The sequence below is a fragment of the Physeter macrocephalus genome, chromosome 11 (assembly GCF_002837175.3).
Source record: "Physeter macrocephalus isolate SW-GA chromosome 11, ASM283717v5, whole genome shotgun sequence".
NCBI lineage: Eukaryota > Metazoa > Chordata > Mammalia > Artiodactyla > Physeteridae > Physeter > Physeter macrocephalus.
In genome coordinates this window covers 105,392,308-105,410,699 of record NC_041224.1, presented here as the reverse complement: position 1 = coordinate 105,410,699, position 18,392 = coordinate 105,392,308, and the positions used below count along the sequence as shown (strand labels likewise).

General features: G+C 39.3%; 2 protein-coding genes across 4 annotated transcripts in view; both read left to right on the top strand.

Moving 5' to 3' along the window:
* The first annotated feature begins 503 nt into the window (after positions 1 to 503).
* On the top strand, positions 504 to 1,318 carry NOP10 (NOP10 ribonucleoprotein). Its single transcript, XM_007127728.4, has 2 exons — positions 504 to 627; positions 928 to 1,318. Exons 1-2 carry the CDS (start codon positions 547 to 549, stop codon positions 1,066 to 1,068), a joined length of 222 nt encoding a protein of 73 aa, XP_007127790.1. The 5' UTR covers positions 504 to 546; the 3' UTR covers positions 1,069 to 1,318.
* A 3,356-nt stretch (positions 1,319 to 4,674) lies between these two features.
* The window catches only part of SLC12A6 (solute carrier family 12 member 6), an 89,391-nt gene continuing 75,673 nt past the window's right edge, over positions 4,675 to 18,392 (top strand). The window contains exons 1-2 of one of the 3 annotated variants that reach the window (XM_028495572.2): positions 4,675 to 5,816; positions 5,928 to 6,214. In XM_028495572.2, coding sequence (XP_028351373.1) covers positions 5,944 to 6,214 — 271 coding nt within the window. In that variant the 5' untranslated portion in view covers positions 4,675 to 5,816; positions 5,928 to 5,943. Of the gene's footprint in view, positions 6,215 to 18,392 lie in introns of all 3 variants that reach the window. The other 2 variants (XM_007127724.4, XM_055088347.1) reach the window with 2 other exon arrangements.

Below are 18,392 nucleotides of genomic sequence, written 5' to 3'. Positions count from 1 at the left end.
GACCACTAAAACATACTTCACGAGTTTCATAAAATAACTTCACGCTTTCTTCGCTGTACAGAATATTGAATACCCATCATGCACTCTTTACCGCCAATACTTTGAAATAGGGCGAGGGAACCGGATGTAAAATCGGGGAGGGAAGAAACCTTCTTCCTTCTTTCCTGAGGTAAAAGGGGCTCTGGATCCTGGAGCCCTGGTTTCTCCAGGTGCTAGAAACCCATTGCCTCTGAAATGGGTGTGAATTTTGAGATAAAGACAGGATTCTATTCATTAATGTTCAATCTGTATCCATCCCTACCCCCCTCCAATGCCTAGAAGTGCCTGGCACACAGTGGGCACACTGCACGTGTCTAGGAACGCCCGCAAGGTTGCGACTGGCTTGCAACTGGCCAAGTCCTGCGCTAGTGCGCCTCCCTTCTGGCCAGAGGGAGAAAGGCATAAACTGGACTACATTTCCCGGCGTGCTTTGAGAGCGAGACTTCCCGGCTATACAGGAAGGAAATTGACACGTGAGGCCTTCAGTTAAGAGGCGCTGCAGAGTGAATGGGAAGCTCACGCTTCTGTGTGGTCATGTTTCTCCAGTATTACCTCAACGAGCAGGGAGACCGGGTCTACACGCTGAAGGTGAGAGGAGGAAACAGGTTGTATATGGGCATGGCGAGAAGTGTCGTTGAGAGGAACGGTCGAGACGAGCCAGTCAGTTGCCTAGCTGGGTGGGGGGACAGGAAAGCCCAGAAGCCAGGCGTGGTAGAAGCAGGAGTGTGTGGCTTCTTGATCTGAGCAGTCGCGTCTCCTGTCTTCATGTTTACCCTTTTCGCGCGGCCTCCTCCCCATCCCAGCCTTCATTTCCCTCACGACGCCAGTGATTGGGGTTTCCCACGACTCCAGTACTGAGATTATGTTCTCTCTTTCCTCCTCGAGCAGAAGCTTGACCCTATGGGACAGCAGACCTGCTCGGCCCACCCTGCTCGGTTCTCCCCAGACGACAAATACTCTCGACACCGAGTCACCATCAAGAAACGCTTCAAGGTGCTCATGACCCAGCAACCGCGCCCCGTCCTCTGAGGATCTCTTGAAATTTCACGTCTCTTCTGCCGCCTGCTAGCCCTCAAGAGACTTTCTGAAACCAAGCTCTTCCATCTGTGAGCCTTGAAGTCTTGCTACGACCCTTGCTCCTTGCATCCGGTCTCATCCTTGCCTTTGATCATGCTTGTGGTGAGGCAATCATGGTAGCATCCCCTTTAAAGGGAAGATGTTTGAATCTTCTTTTCATACTTTGAATCACTGCCAGGTTATTAAAATGATTTGAAAGAGCTCTTATTTTGTATGTTGTGGGAAGAAAGGAGTGGTTTAAAAACGAAAACGAGGGAGATGAGAGGGAAGAGTGCCCCAGGGGTACAAAAGACCACTTGGAAGAGAAACTTTGGTGGCTTCTGTAGCAGGAGCAGTGCTGTGCTTTGAGTCTTAGAAGCGTGCTGGGGATGGGGAAGAGAGCTTGAGAAAGACTCCTGCGCAGCTGTCAGCATCCACTGAAAAATACCCGTGTGGTCACTTAAGTAATTTTTTTGTCCCTTGAAATGACATTTGACTGAAAATGGAAGAGTTGCTTGAAAAATAACAGCAACTATATTGTAGAGAAAAGGCATTGAATTGGAAGCCAGGAGACCAGGATTCTCCTCTCTCTGTATACCTTTGAGAAAGGCAACCTGTTTAGTTCCATTTTTCTCATCATTTCTAATTGCTCTTCTAACTCTAAAATTGATAGGGTTCGGTGGTGGATCTTAATGTACCTACAGTGTTTGTCCAACCATTGTGAATAGGAATGCCTTTAATGCATATTTACTGCCCCTCTGGAAATATTCCCAGGCTTTTAGTTCTCTCTTCTTACATACACCTCATTTTATATTTTTTCTGGTAGCTAGCTGGTATGTGGAATTCTACATGGATTTTAATTTAGAAGATGAGGTATGAGAGATTTTTGTTGTTTTTCAAGTTACTCTTGGGGGTTAATTTTTTTTTTTTTTTTTAATCCTGGAAGATTTCTTAGGACTTGAGCTTCTATTATGGGGCAACCATAAATTTTTAATCCAGTTACTTCATATTAGAGGGATGATGAGGCAAAATATCGTATACAGGCATTCAAGAAATGCTGGCTTCTTCCTTTCCTTATCAAGTTAATCAAGTCAGTATTTCCCAATCTTCTCATTCATGGCCTTTGACATTGAATTTGAATGTTTGCTTAGTGCCACTGATTTTAAAATTGCTTTGTGAAGTTTGCATTCCAATGATACAATCTTCTTTTTCTACAATATCAAAGATTCTAGACTCCAGAAGGAGATGTAACTTAAATCAGCACAAATTTGATTTATCAAGACTGGCCCTGGAAAGGAGTAAATATGTTTCTTATGGACTCTGATGTCTGACTGTCCCAGCAGAAAAGTTCAGGATAGTTGTTGACTGCTGAGAAAAAAAAATCTCTAGACTTGGGTCATAGTTAATAGAAGAATGATTTTCAATCAGTTACTTAAATTTATGAGAATGGTGAAATGAGATAATTATTTGCTGTCAAGCAATTTTTTATTTCTTAGCCTGTTCACTGAACAAGGTTCTTAGCACAGAATCTGAGGGATTTTAAAGAGTCATCCTATCCTATTAGAGGTTAATGATCGAAGAAATGTTAGAAATTCTGCAAATGACTAGGAAAAGTATCTGCTATGGAAGTTTTTTTAAGAACTAAAGTCAGGGGAGTTCCCTGGTGGTTCAGTGGTTAGGACTCTGAGCTTCCACTGTTGGGGGGTTCAGGTTCGATCCCTGGTCAGGGAGCTAAGATCTGGCATGGCCAAAAAAAAGAAAAGAACCAAAGTCAGTAAACGAATGCTATCATTTTTTTAAAATGTTGACTGTGATTCTGTCTTTATAAGTTACCCCCCCACCAAAAAAAGGATTAGCATTTTCCATGCTACTTACTGTGTAGACTGTAGTGGAAAGGCAAATTGGTGTGAATATACCGAAGATTTTTTTCCTTAAGAGATCTCCTAGGTCTTGAGCACATTGTGAGATGTGCTTAGAAATGGGAGAAGAGTCTTAAGAAGTATAGTATAAAGTGAATGAAAATATACTGTGGTATGAAACAAAATTCGATGTTGTAGAAATCCAGGATTTTTTTTTTTAATGAAGGGAAAGTCTGTAAGATTTGAATGAACAGCAGGCATGCCTGAGGAGAAAACTGATCCCTCAGGGAGGTAAATTTCTTCCTTCTTCAAGTAAGAAAGCTATAAGCCTGAATGAATAATCACAGGCTTTATAAAGAATCAAGCTTTGAGGAGGTTTACCTTTTAAATAGGAATTTAGTTTCCATTCTGTTACCTGGATCTTTTAAACCGGACATTGGAATTTGTGTGTCATTTGATAAAAGGGAATTTCCTGGCTCACGTCTTAAATACAGTTGTGATCTATTACTAGGGATGATCTTGAACATTTCCACTTGTGCTGAGCAAGGACCCAGGCAAAGCCAGGGCCCAGATTGTTGAATTTAAATGTCTGGGTAAATAACAAGGTCCTGTGGTATAGCACAGGGAACTATATTCAATATCCTGTGATAAACCATAATGGAAAAGAATATATATAAAAAAAGAATGTCTCTATGTGTATAACTGAGTCACTTTGCTGTACAGCAGAGATTGGCACAGCATTGTAAATCAACTGTACTTCAATGAAAAAATAAAATTAAAATTAATGTCTTGATCAAAGCTCTAGGAAATAATTTTCAAACAAAACATTGATTAGTCAAATTTATTGAACACCTCTATTCATGCGTTAAATAAACATTCTAAGAAAAATATTCTGGTGGCAGTAGTAGGGAAAACACTGAATGGAGTCAAGAGAAAGTATCTCAATGGCTTCTCCAGGTCTAAAATTAAAGATGCTTTCTTTAATGGAGTTTCAGTCTGACTAGAAAATGAACACGGCATTTTTTTTTCCAGTTTTACTGAGGTAAAATTGACAAAATTGTATATATTTAAGGTGTACAACTGTGATGATTTGATAGATGTATACATTGTAAAAAAAAGCACTTTTTTAAAGGACAAGAAAAGAAAAAGTAGCCCAAACTATGTATAAATTTGAGCATACAATGCTTTATAATAGACCACTACGTAAAAACTCAAATGCGGGTCATACCCAATATATACCATATATTGGAGATATATGGTATTGAGAGGTTTGTAATTTTTAAAGAAATTATGAGTGGTATTTTCAGGGACACTCTTAGTAAAGAGAGTTGGTTTCTGAGGGGCATCGCCTGCTCCCTGAAATACCTCCACCTCCAGAATGAGTTTGTGCAACACAGCAGGACCACAACACAGCAGTACCAGGAGCGAAAAGCGTTTGTTTTCGCAGATGCAGGCAGCTCAGGACCCCCACACCCAACTACAATTCCCGTCGTGCTCCGGGCCTCCCACGCTCGGCCCCTCCCCTTGCCCGCCAGTCTCGCTGCGACCCGGGCGAGCGCATGCGCGGAGCCCTCTCAGCCGCCTCGGGGGCTGCAGAGACTGGGCGGGGCTTTCGGGCGCTAGTGGGACAGTTCCGCCCTCCGACCGCTCCCCCAGACTTCTCTTCGGACCGTTAACCTCGAATGAGGAACGAGCGGGGAGGAAAGGGAGGGGCTGCGGCGGCGCCGGCACAGCCCGCCGGGCCCGGGGCTGGGGGCGGCGAGGTCACGTAACTGCTGCTCTGGCATCTGACCGGAGAGGAGGCTCCCTTCCCGGCAGCCCGAGCCCCCCTGCGTCCGTCGCGGCTCGGAAACAGTTACCCGCTGGTAAACAACAGCTGCGCGCGCATCCGAATCAGCTGGCGCCGGGATCCCGCACCTGCGACCTCCTACCCTCATCCTCGCTGCTCCCTCCTGCTCAGCCAGGGCCAGCCTGCGAGGCCGTCTCCTCTTCTGTTAGGGCCCGAAGGAAGAACAGCGAGGGGCTGACCTTGCGCCGGGACCCTGGTAGGGGAGGAAAGCGTCTCCGGCAAAGGGGTGGCTCGTCCTGTCACACGCAGGAGAAACCCAGCAAACCGATCGGGGGCTCGATGGACTAGCAGCTACCTGCCACGACCCTGAACTGCAGTCCGCGGAGTCTCGATCCGCTAGCCGCCTCCTCCCAGATCCCAGGGACCTTTCTGCCAGAAGAGCGGGAGGGCCACCCCCGCAGACCTCTCGGAGGCAGGAATCCGCTTTCCCCCTGCAACCTCCTCTCCTCACCCTTGTCTCATTCTCCTCCATCCATAGTGTGCGATATTTTTCCCGTTATGCATGCTCACCTCTCCCACCAGACCCAAGTGGATTATCGGCCTCAAAAACATCGGGAGGCTCTACACACATCTCCTCCCAGCCAGACCTGTGGGGTATTCACCTGATACACAACAGGTGGTCGGGTGTACACCGTTTCGCAATCTGATCTATACTGTCTATATTCGCCTGATAAGGGTGGGCCTCTGCGCACTTTGCTCATCTAGCCGTGGGACATTTACAGATAAGGGACTAACTACCTCGGCAGAAACCTTAAGGTCGAGGAGAGAAAGGCTTCGTCACCTGCTTCTCTGAGACCATGGCTGTCTGCCCGCATCCCTGGACCAGGGGAGATAACTAGATAGCTCTTCATTCTGAAGGAAAGAAGTTACACGAGATTGGCATCGTTTGTCTTTTTTTTTTTTTTCCTTAAATATTTTTCAGCTGCTGGTAGTGCACTTTTTAGGACAGGCGGCTTGAATTCTGAGTAGAAGGATTCTTATATATAGTGGCTTTTTGTGTGGTGTAAATCAAGGTAATTGAGAGGTTTTTTTAAAGTTATCTTTTCTATTTTTGCAACCAAAATTGCTAGCGTAGGAGGAAGGGTTTTGCAGGGTTTCTTCTTTTTTTCTTTGTCCTTATAAAGGAAAAGAAAAAGAAAAATGCATCCTTCAGAAAACACCACCAAGATGACTTCAGTTCGGTTCATGGTGACACCAACAAAGATCGATGACATTCCAGGTTTGTCAGACACCAGCCCGGACCTCAGTTCTCGATCCAGTTCCCGGGTAAGATTTAGCTCCCGGGAAAGTGTACCTGAAACAAGCCGTAGTGAGCCTATAAGTGAGATGTCTGGAGCCACCAGTTCACTGGCAACTGTTGCAATGGATCCATCTAGTGACCGGACTTCTAACCCCCAGGATGTTACTGAGGGTAAGTAGAAACACAGACAACAAAGTATTTCCATTACTCGCTTATTTGTCCAGGATGACAATATACTGAGAGATCATTTTTCCATTATAGAATAAATATCAGGAACCAAGGTACCTCTGTTTGAGATGCTTAGGAACCCTTTGGAATAATGGTTAGCATAGTGGATCTCTGCAATAGTAATTTGGAGTGTGCGAAGGTATATGGCAAGAAGGAAAGTAGTTGTATGTTTTGACTTCCTCATTTTTGTCTTCTTAGAATTGAAATGGGTATTTTGGTTAAGGATGAATATCAAAGAATTTAACAGTTTTCCAGCATGGAGAATCCTAAATTGTAAAATTTAGTGGAGAGTTGGCTTTGGGGCTCCAACTGTTACAGTTTGCTTTTAAGGCCAGTTATGAGGAGTAGTTATTGATCATATCTTAGTTACTGGCTTTCCTGCAAAGACTTCAGATACTGTATCACAAAATTCTTTTTAAAAAATTATATTTTACAGAGACAGTGGTTTGAGTAGCTCAGCTCACTCAGGGTGAGGCTGGGTAGATCTGCGGGGGCTATCCTGTTGAATGGAGATTTCTGATTCCCACATAATTTCTTCACTTTGAAGTTTAGGTGGAATGTACTGAGTGCTGAGACTTTGTAGTCAGGAAGTAGCACACAAGCCACTTCTGACTTATATTGACCACTGCAGACGTTCAGCTTCCTAAACCAATTTGTGTCCGCGGGCTTGGAGGTTTTCATTGGGTTTAGTGAGAAAGAGGTGATGAGATAAAACAGAGAGGTCATAACATTTTTCGGACTCTGAAGTAGAAAAGTTTGAGAAGTGCCATACTGCTTTATATATTTAGTTTTATGCTATGTTCTAACTAACGTAGATCTGTCAGGTAATGAAAACTTCTCTTAAGAATCTTCAAGGTTCTTACAATGATATTCTACCCACATTTGAAAACCGTAGCTTCAGCCACTGAATTGCCATTTTCCAGTGTCAGGAAATATTGTTCCTCCTAACCTAAAGGGTGCAGGAAACCAGAATGATTTTAGTTCCTTATTTCTGTTTGTGTTTTTTAATGTCTGAAGACAAGGTAGATTTGGTAAAGTTTATAGTCCTAGAATTCACTTATCCTTGACTAATCTTTTTTTTTTTTTTTAAATGAAGACATTACAGGTCAATTCCTGGACTTTTAACAATTTTCAACTTCTTGACAGACTTTACACTATGTACCATGGTGTTAAAATTATATTATGGAATAAAAAATAATTCATCATTTTCTCTTCTTACAAATTAATTCTAAATTGTAGTTTTAGTTTTTACCCATCATACTCTATTTAGGTTGTAAAAATACCAGATAAGACTGTGTTAATTTTTTTAAATGCTGTAATTGTCATTAGGTAATTTATAGTTAAATGTTGTTGGGTTTGTGACTTATATATTATGAAATTGTATTTTTATTCTGTTTTTAAAAGTGGACTTATTTCAGTAATGTGTTAGTTAGCCTTGCAGAAACGGGATCCTTGTCCAGGCTTCTGTCCTTATCTATAAGCATTCTTTAAGGTCTAGAGTGGTATTGCTTTACACCATAAGGTAAAACTGGGGATGTGTCTAGGTAAAATCTATCTCGTTTAGCTGGGTACAGAAGTTAAAGCTTGGTTCTCTACCTAACATCTTCCTTAATGTTTAAATAGTCTCTGGTACTAGATGAAAGGGAAATTAACAGTCCAGCCATTAGATCGCACTTTTCCCGAGAGTATTCTTGGGAATCGAGTTTCCTACTTTCCCAATGACCTATTTTTCTCTTACTGTCTTTTAAAAAAATTCTTATGATGATCAGCCTGTGATATATTTTCCACACCATCAGAGGGAACTGGTTAGAAATGTAATTATTTCACCTTTGGCCTTGTAATATGCAGATACCCTTATTGGACTTAGATGTCGATCTTCAAAGGATGCTGTTGTCAAGAAAATCAAGGACATGTGTTAATCTGCATTTGTCTCTGGGTTGGATTTAGTATAGGAAAACAACTACTTCCTCTTCTACAGTGGACTCTATCCTTAAGTTCATAATGTATTTCAGAATTGTGTTTGCTATTTTACCATTTAGAATTTTGTGATTTTTTTTTTTTTGGTGGGGGGACCCTTTTTGCATCCTTCAGTGGTTGCGACATTGGTATCATTCTCTCTCCTTTCCCCACAATTCCCATGCCTCCCACATTTCTTCCCACCTTAAGTTTCTTATCGTGTCATATACCTTTTATTCACATTACATTGCACAACCAAGGTGGGGTGACACACCAAATTTTAAATATTTATTTCTATCTGTGTTTTAATTTTTTTCTACTGTTGGCCTTTTGAGTAGTAATTATCTTTCTGCTATCAAAGTGTTTATAGTTCTCTTTCATTTTGTCAAGGTTCCTTTAGAACTTATGGGACTGTCAAGTTGGTAAATAAAATCAGCGATCTTAACACTGTACTTGCTTATGCATGAAGAATGCCTTAAAGGTACAGAAGGAACTGCTGAGAGTGGATACCTCTGGACAGTTATGAAAATAGGGTGGAGAGTGGGAATTTTCCTTTATCTAAACAATTCAGTAGGGCATGTACAATTTTTTATATTGAGAGTGTATCACTTTTGTAATTAAAAAAAATTTTATGAGCCATAGCATGTTAGTTAGGGAACCTCAGGTGATCAAGAATCAAATTCTGGGGCTTCCCTGGTGGCGCAGTGGTTGCGCGTCTGCCTGCCGATGCAGGGGAACCGGGTTCGCGCCGACCCCACAGGCCACGGAGCGGCTGGGCCCGTGAGCCATGGCCGCTGAGCCTGCGCGTCCGGAGCCTGTGCTCTGCAACGGGAGAGGCCACAGCAGAGGGAGGCCCGCATACCACAAAAAAAAAAAAAAAAAAAAAGAATCAAATTCTGGTCAAAGCCCATTTTAATAAATGAGGAAACTAAGGCTTACAGAGATAGTTATTTGTAGATCATGAGTGGCAGAGCCAAGACTGAAATTCAGGCCTCCTGACTTCTGTCCAGGGCTTTCCATTACATCATTTTGCCTCTGCCATGATGAACATTGTTTACATTTGCCTTATAACCATTTGGTTAACTTAAATGATTGTTAAAATACTAATACCAAAATAGAGAAGAGAACATATTTTTATATGTCTTATACATTTTCTAATAACATTTCAACCTTTTACAATTCAACAGATGCTCCCTGAGGCTCTGATATGTGTGAGGCACTCCAGTAGGAATTATAGGAAATGCTCAGGTAAAATATAGGTTCTGCCTTTGGAGCGCTCATGGAAATAGTGGTGAAAATGACAAGAACACTTGCACCAACATTTACTGAGCACTTATTATGGGCCAGGCTCTGTTCTGGGTGCTAAGGATGCAGGATTGAGAGAAAGAATCCAATTACTGTTCTAAGGAAAGTTATGATCTAATAGAGAAAGCAAACAAATTTTCATATAAATTATAATGCTGTATGATAAATGCAGGAATAGAAGTATACATCAAAATACAAAAAAAAGAAAAATACAGCAAATTTTAGAATAATACAGTAGAAAAATATAGTTAAGGAAAATGATGAACTGAGGTAAAATGGAGACACCGAGAGACTGGAGGACTTGACGAGGTAAAAGTGATAGTGAATGATGTAGAGGGATTGAAGACTGTGATCAGACAGACGAATGTTGGGGTTAATGGATTCAGAGGTGGGGCAGTTCCAGTGTTAACATGATCGAGTGTGCAGCCTTGGGAGTGGGTTTCTGAAGTGGAGTAAAAATAAAAGCCAGTTGAGTCAGGACCTATAAGTGTACCAACTTTGAGGCTGGCTGTCACCAAGTTTTATTGAGGGATGTTAGCTGGTAGAGATGCAAAAATTATTTAGATAAGCCCCTCCTTCATGGAGCCACCTCTGAAACCTTTTCTCATTCAACCCAACACCCAGATAGATCAGATCAGTTCTTTAAGTCCCTACATCTCTTATACAGACTACTACTAGAGCACCTATTTCACTTAATTTTGTTTTTTTATTTGTTTGTTTACATATTATCTTTCTCGGTTAGGCTGTAGGTTCTTGAGGACAGGGACCTTAAGAGCATAATGCTGTAGGCTGAAAAAAATGCACAACCTAAAAGTTGAGAATTATGTTTTACTTGACAGACTTACTGAGGACTTAAACCCTCAGTAAGACGACCTCTCATACAGCTCTGAGGGACTGTTGTGAAGATGTAAGGAAGGAGCCAGGATATATAGGAGTTTTTGCAAAAAAACCAAGTCGTCGAAACATCAAAAGATTACTGCTAATTAAAGAAAACCAGACATCTCAAGTTATTGAATTTAGCGCTGTTCTGTGTATGAGAAGATGCAAGACTCTGGGCTTATTGAAATTATTCCTTTGAGATGCGTCTTAGCTATCTAGGGCCAGTATCCTGTTTTTCTCCATCTTGAATCCTCTCAGGGTGCACCATTGGGGGTGGCTGCAGTGACTGATGGCTTGATGGCCTCAACATCCTTTGTTCACTGATATGGCAGGCGACATTCTTTGTCCACAGTATTTAAAAGCTCTTCAGCCAGAGTTGGAGACCATAGCTCAGAACGGAAGAGGGATTAATCTTATATGCATGGGAAGAACTTTCCTACCTGACTGAGGTGGGCTTCGAAGGGTAAGCAGATGTTCACCAAGTGGACAAGGCCCAGCAGGCTTTCCCTTAAATGCCAGTAGGTCTTACAGAGGATTTATCTGCACTTGGTGCCATTATATTACACATGGACGTTTAGCCCACTCTGCTGGTCTACCAATTCTGTGTTATTTGTAGGTCACATCAATCTCTCATGCTAGGGTTAAATAACGTTTGACTAAGAATCCGAATAAGGTTGCACAGCTATCTTTTTCTTTTTCACAAGAGCATGTTTCAAAGTACCAAGCAATCTTTTTTTGTTTGTTTGTTTTTTGCGGTACGCGGGCCTCTCACTGTTGTGGCCTCTCCCGTTGTGGAGCACAGGCTCCGGACGCGCAGGCTCAGCGGCCATGGCTCACGGGCGCAGCCGCTCCGCGGCATGTGGGATCTTCCCGCACCGGGGCACGAACCCGTGTGCCCTGCATCGGCAGGCGGACTCTCAACCACTGAGCCACCAGGGAAGCCCCCAAGAAATCTTTTTATACTTTTGGAAAAAAATTCTAGTTTTTTGCCCCAAACAAAAATAAGTGAATTACATTGTATTGCCAATTGCAGGTGACTATTACCTTTCTTTTAAATATACCTTTCATATTATATGGTTATTGAATACTACCATTTCACTTTGACACACTAACAGAGAGCTGTAACTAACATTGTGTAACATAGTAAAATGGATAGTTTTGTAAAAACACATGGATTTGGCACCTTCTTAGCTTTCCTGATAGCATCCTCTGATAGATTTTTTTTTTTCAAGCTCAATTCCTCCCCCCACTTTTTTTTAAAAGACAAGTAGCACTTGTGTGAAACGTTTTGGTTACAGACTACATCTATTTTCCCCCTCTCCTCCATACTGCAAAGCCAGTGATTAAACTTTATAATATACTACTTTACACCACAAGTAGCAATCAGCTAAATCCAGAATGTGGGAAATTTTATTGAATAACTAGAATTTTCAACAAATAAATGGCATGGAGTGGAGGAGGAGAAAGCAAAGGGGTGTGGGGGGGAGCTGTTACTGATAAACAGCTGTCAACCAAATGCAATGTGTGGACTTTCTTTGGATCCAGATGTGAACAAAACAGCTGTAAAAAGCCACTTTGAGAAAATCAGGGAAATTTGACCACATACTTGGTGTTAAAAAATATTAAGGAATTATTGTGAATTTTCTTAGGTATATTTATGACATTGTGGTAATATAAAGCCCTTATCTGTAGAGATACGTATTGACATATTTACAGGTGAAACGAAGTGACTCCACCCTCCCTCCGCCCACACCACAAAACAGTTGAGGAGAGATAGATATGTTTGGCAAACATTTATAATTTGTTGAATTGGATTAATGAAGATTCATTTTACTGTTTTCTCTGATTTTGTGTCTATTTGAAAATATCTGTAATACAAGCTTTTAAAAGGTTGGACTGCAATCCAGAAAGTTTATTTATTTATTTAAATTAATTTTATTTATTTATTTATTTTTGGCTGCGTTGGGTCTTTGTTGCTGCGCGCAGGCTTTAGCTAATTGTGGCGAACAGGAGCTACTCTTCGTTGCGATGCTCGGGCTTCTCATTGCAGTGGCTTCTCTTGTTGCAGAGCATGGGCTCTAGGCGCGCGGGCTTCAGTAGTTGTGGCGTGTGGGCTCAGTAGTTGTGGCTCCTGGGCTCTAGAGCGCAGTCTCAGTACTTGTGGCGCACGGACTTAGTTGCTCCGCGGCATGTGGGATCTTCCCGGACCGGGGCTCGAACCCGTGTTCCCTGCATTGGCAGGTGGATTCTTAACCACTGCGCCACCAGGGAAGTCCCAGAAAGCTACTTTAATAGAAAGGACTTTCTTTTATAGAGTCTGTCCTAGAATACTCTAGATATTTGATTAAATATTAGTGATTGGAAGAGTGATTGCTTCAACTTCTTGTCTTTTATCTTGGGTGGTCTCTTCTATATCCTCACTAATTCTTTCCATGAGGGACCTCATTCTTTTCCTGTCAGAGGCATGTTTCTTGATTCCATATTCTCATAAACTTTGCTTTGATATTACCTGTACTGGAATGGAAAAGAAGGAAGAGGACACTCCTGGGTACCTAAGAATCATATAAAAATCATGCTTCTCTAATGTTAAGGCTCTTAGAATAAAGGGAATGTTTCTAATGCTGACGTTTAAGGCAATTTGTACTGACCTAGAAGGACGATATTTTGCTGTAAACTTTTGAATCGTGGTGCTCTTTTTGCCTCCTTTGCATAATAAATACTTCTGGACTAGCCAGACCCCTTGCAAGCTTCACTGGAGAAGGGCAAACTGGATTTCAGTCTCCCCAACCCCCTTGCCCTTTTGGCCTGATGTAATCTGCACAGCTGCACCTGGTGGGCTTGTTGACTCAGAATAGTGAAGATTTTATGTGTTTAAGTTCTTGGTGATGTATTTCTTAGCAGTAGGTATGAAAGCATTTTATTTTGTGATTGTGTAAAACAATGTATTATTTTAATGAAATTTTATAAGTAAATGGAAAACCAAGAAGATATTCCCCATTAAAACCCTGATATTAATGCTTTGGTGTACTTTGTAGAATCCCTGCAATTATGTATAAAGATATGAGCACAAGACTGCAGAACATACAATACCACACACACACACACACACACACACACACACACACACACACAGCACCTTGCTTTAACTGCAGAAGTTTAATAGTTGATTAATAGGAAATATTATTACCATATTTGCTCAGTTCTAAGGTGTACATTTGTCATATTTTTCACATTTCTGGTATTCAAGTGCATTTTACTTTTGAAGAATTTTAAGCTACTTTTAAATCACGGGTGGAGTTCACAGTTAACAAGATTTCAGAATCAAACCAATATTGTACAATTAATAAGTCAATCTGAGAGGCTATGCAAAACTTGAAAATTTGAAATTACCGCTGGATGTTTTAACTGAAAAAATGTAAGGGCTAAAGCTTTTTTTTTTTTTCCTTAAAATTTAAGTTTTTATACTTGGAAAGGACAGAAATAGAAAACAAAAGCTGTATTAAGTTGTTAGGAAATGGCAGGTATACTTAGGTCTTAATCCTAACTTTAGTTTTTGTTTTTTGTTTTTTTCTTTTTAAAATTTCCTATTATTTTAACTGAGAGCTGGGTTTCAGTCTTCTGCTTTGTATTTTTGTTACTCCATTGCTAAGCTTTATTACATTTCATATGGCCTTGAGAAGTCCATGCAAGATATTCAGTTGATAGCATTCATCTGTTTACAGTTGGAACCATTTGGTAGATAGCTTTAATTTTTGGCAAAGTGGTGCCTAAATTTCTTCCATTTTACCAGACAAGGCTGATTTTCCTTTTGGGGTAAGGGTATTCATTTTTCATATTGCTAATTTAAAAAAAAGAAAACACTAATAAGTTTAAAACTCTTGTATACGCATGTACATTTTCACTTCGAGGAGCTATGATAATTGAATCCAACTGAAATTTATCTTTATTTTGAGAGCATTTGCTTTTAATATTTAAACTCGTTTTTTTATATCCAGAAATAATACTTATTTTCACAGCAGTTAATTTACATCCCAAGGTGCATGTAAAAAATTCTGCTTTTGATTTATTTTCTTCTAATTTAGCAGTGTTCTAATTTCCAAATAAAATTTTAGGAATTAATAGGAAATAGAAAACAGGCTTTCCTATTAGATGAGGTTAATTCTTTCCTTTGCTGAAAAATCATCAGTTCTGATACTTTTTCATTTTAAAAAAAAAAGTCATTTTCTTCTGAGCTAAGGTGGATTTCTTCTCCAGGAAAGAGCTGAAGCTGATAAGGTTAAGTAACCTGCCCAGGGTCATACAAGTAATAAATTGAAGAATAGTGATTTGAACCCAGTGTTTGTGATTCTAACACCAGTATTATTGTCATTACACTTTCTCTGCTAATGGTGGTTGGCTCTGTTGAAACATTTATTCAGCTGCAAATGTATAATAGAGCAAGCATAAGGAAATGCAGTCTTTATATTCTGGGTACATTTTTGCAATTATTTTGCCTGGGATTGGGGGCATGAAAGGAAATGGTTTTTTTAAAAAAGTAGTAAAATGACATGTTTCCAGAATAACTTAAGGTTCTGTGTTCCTAACAAGAAATCTGGCCTAACAATGTGTATTTTACTGTCTTTTACACAAATGATCTCAGATAACTAGCGCAGTATAATAGTGCTGAATTACATTAACAGTTACTGATTTAGTTACATTAGTCCATCTAAAGTTAATGAATATTCATATTTTGACCCATGTCTCAGAAGATCTATTTTAAAATGGAGTTTTGTTTCAGGGGAGAAAGGAAGCAATAACTTATAAAAACACTTGTTCTCTGAGGTGAAAATTAAGAAGGAAATTTTGTTTCAAATTATGTTTTCATTTTCCTTTCTTTATATTTTTAGAAATATGTCCTAAATTTTGACAGTATGGTGCTTAACATCAGTTTTATTTTCTATACAGTATTGGTAGCCTTGACTAGAAGCCCTTATAGCATATTTCATAATAAAAGAATGAAATGTCATACATCAGAAATGAGATTCTGAGTTACTGAGTAGTCCATGTTAGTAGCTGCCAGTGCTACCTCTGGTTGGTGATTCTTGGGTCCTATCATACCTAGGGTATAATGACATTGAGATGAGCAGTCTTATATAGGGAATTGCAATATTGTGAAAAAGGTAACAGTAGAAGCTGAGGGCTCTAAGTACTCAGAGGCTTTTGATAATGCCTTCTTTAGTATTTGGATCAGTAGCCAAAATGGAAGGCATAGCTAGCAAATTAGCTAGCCATCAACTATCCTACTATATTCTTTCCTCTAGTGAAGACTCACAACTTTAGGTCCCTGCAGAAGTAACTGGGCAAGGTAGTTCTGTGTTGTGCTCTCAAGATTCTTTCTATGCTTATACTGTATTACAGTATATTGTTTTATATTGCCTTTTATTATGTAGTTAATTGGATAAGAAGACTGCAAACTCCTTGAGGGCAGGAGCAGTGTCTTGTTCTCCATTGCATTCCTGTTTCCTGGCACATAGTGAACACTCAAATATATACTGAATAAATGCATGATTCCTTCAGCCTCAGTAAAGCATAGATTTTTCTGATGTTTTGATTTGGAGAACTCTTTGTCATCCTTACCTACAATATTATGAAGCCATCAGAAAATAATGTCCTTTATGTATTTACTATCTTTCAGTCATTAGTCCCAAAATACATTATTTGTCATTCATGCCATTTTATAAAAATCTATTCATAGACAATTTTATGTAATTTTGAGATTTAGAAGTTTTAAGTCCTTACTATCCATGATCGTTGGTCCTCATCAAAGTAATTGATTCATTAAAGTCTTTTTATAATTGTCTACATAGTAAGGCAAAATTTAGTTTGTGATCATTTTTATATTTTAAATTAATATTTACTGTTCCAGTGTCTGAAGGAGAAAAAGGTTTTGCTGAGTATGGTAAATAGGAAATTTGTATATACATAATGAGAATCTGTATACTTTTCAGGCTCCAACTATATCTCTAAATTTAGGTAGTGAACTGCTCATTCTCTTCTAGCAGAATGTTTAGATCATTCTCTAACAGAGCCATGCAGAGTGTTGTATGCAGACAGTGCTGGACCATGAGCTATTTATTATGTCTGTGAGGAGATGAGTTCAGAAATTCAGAGTTTTTAGAAACTTGCAAAGCAGTTTGTTAAAGTAGGTTTATGTCTGTTGAATCTAATAATAAAAATTGGAATTTGTGTTTTGTATATTTTTCATTTTCTAGTAATTTTTATTATTATTATTGGGTTTTTTTTCAAAATGTTTAGCCCACAATGAACAGGAAATTTGGAGAAAAATAGTCCTTTACCAGAGATAATTTGCAGTGAGATTGTGTGATTCTAGATAATTTGCATAGCTTTTGTACAATACAGTTCTCAGTTTCTGCAAACCAAGAGGAAATACATATATGATTTGCTCTAAAATTGAATGGTTTTTAGTGATGGGATATAACAAAATATTAAAAACTGATAGAGAATCCTTATGTCAAAAATAATTTCCCACTGACTTTCCCTTGTTTCAGTCTTTTCACTGAACCTAATTTGTCTTCATTTTTTAAATAAATCGGTTGAATAAAATAAAATGCTGGTTATCATGAATTGTTAGCCATGGTGAAAAATTGAATTGTTAGCCATGATTAAAAATTAATAATAGAATAGTGTAGAATGGTAAATTGTACTTTCAAAATATTACCCAAAGTAGATACATTCTTTTAAAGAATGGGCATGCTTTTTTAAAAATACAGACATAATATAGTCACAAGTGTTTTACTGAAACTAATAAAATAAATATAATATGTATAATATTTAGCCTAATGTATAAAGCACTGTGGAAGTAATACCATAAGAAATGCCCTTTTTGCCCTAGCCTGGCCTTATATCTTACTGCTTCAAAATACCATAGATTTTTAAAAAAAATTTATTTTATTTAAGTATAGCTGATTTACAGTGTCATGTTAATTTCTGCTGGACAGAAAAGTGATTCAGTTATATTGTATATATATTCTTTTTCATATTTTTTTCATTATGGTTTATGACAGGATATTGAATATATTAATAGTTCCCTGTGCTACACAGTAGGACCTTGTTTATCCATTCTGTATATAGTAGTTAGCATCTGCTAATCCCAAACTCCCAATCCACTCCTCCCTCACCCTCTCTCCCCACTGGCAAGCACAAGTCTGTTCTCCCATGGATATTGCTGTTGTGGTGGTGGGGTTTTTTGTTTTTGTTTCTTTGGCCATATGCCGTGCAGGATCTCAGTTCCCCAACCAGGGATCGAACCCGGGAACCTGGGCCCCTGGCAGTGGAAGCGTGGAGTCCCAACCGCTGGACCGGCAGGGAATTCCTTGGGGTTTTTTTTTTTTTTTTAATGTGAAAGTGTAAATATTTCAAGCCTGTATGATGACTCTCATTTCAAACAATATTCAACACTCTAGAATCAGGAAAAGCATTTATGCAGCTGCCTGAATTTTATGTGAAATGAAATTTGACCATAAGTGATTTGTTTTATACTCAGATCCAAAGTTTTTTAGATTTCAGTAAACTTCATTTAGTTCATTGTATTTTTTTCTGACATTTTTTAAATGAAAAATTTCAAACATATACAGAAGTTGAAAGATTGTAGGGTGCACACCCATATCCATATCCTCCAGATGCTACAATTAACATTTTGCTATATTTGTTTTTTTTTAAAAACCTCATTTTTATTTATTTATTTATTTTATTTATTTGGTTGCACCAGGTCTTAGTTTAGTTGCAGCTGGTGGGCTCCCTTAGTTGAGGCATGCATGTGGGACCTAGTTTCCTGACCAGGGATCATCGAACCCAGGCCCCCTGCATTGGGAGCACCGAGTCTTAACCACTGCGCCACCAGGGAAATCCATGCTATATTTGTTTTATCACATATTCATCCCTTCCATTGATCCATCCTTTTTTTTTTTTTTTTTTTTTTTTT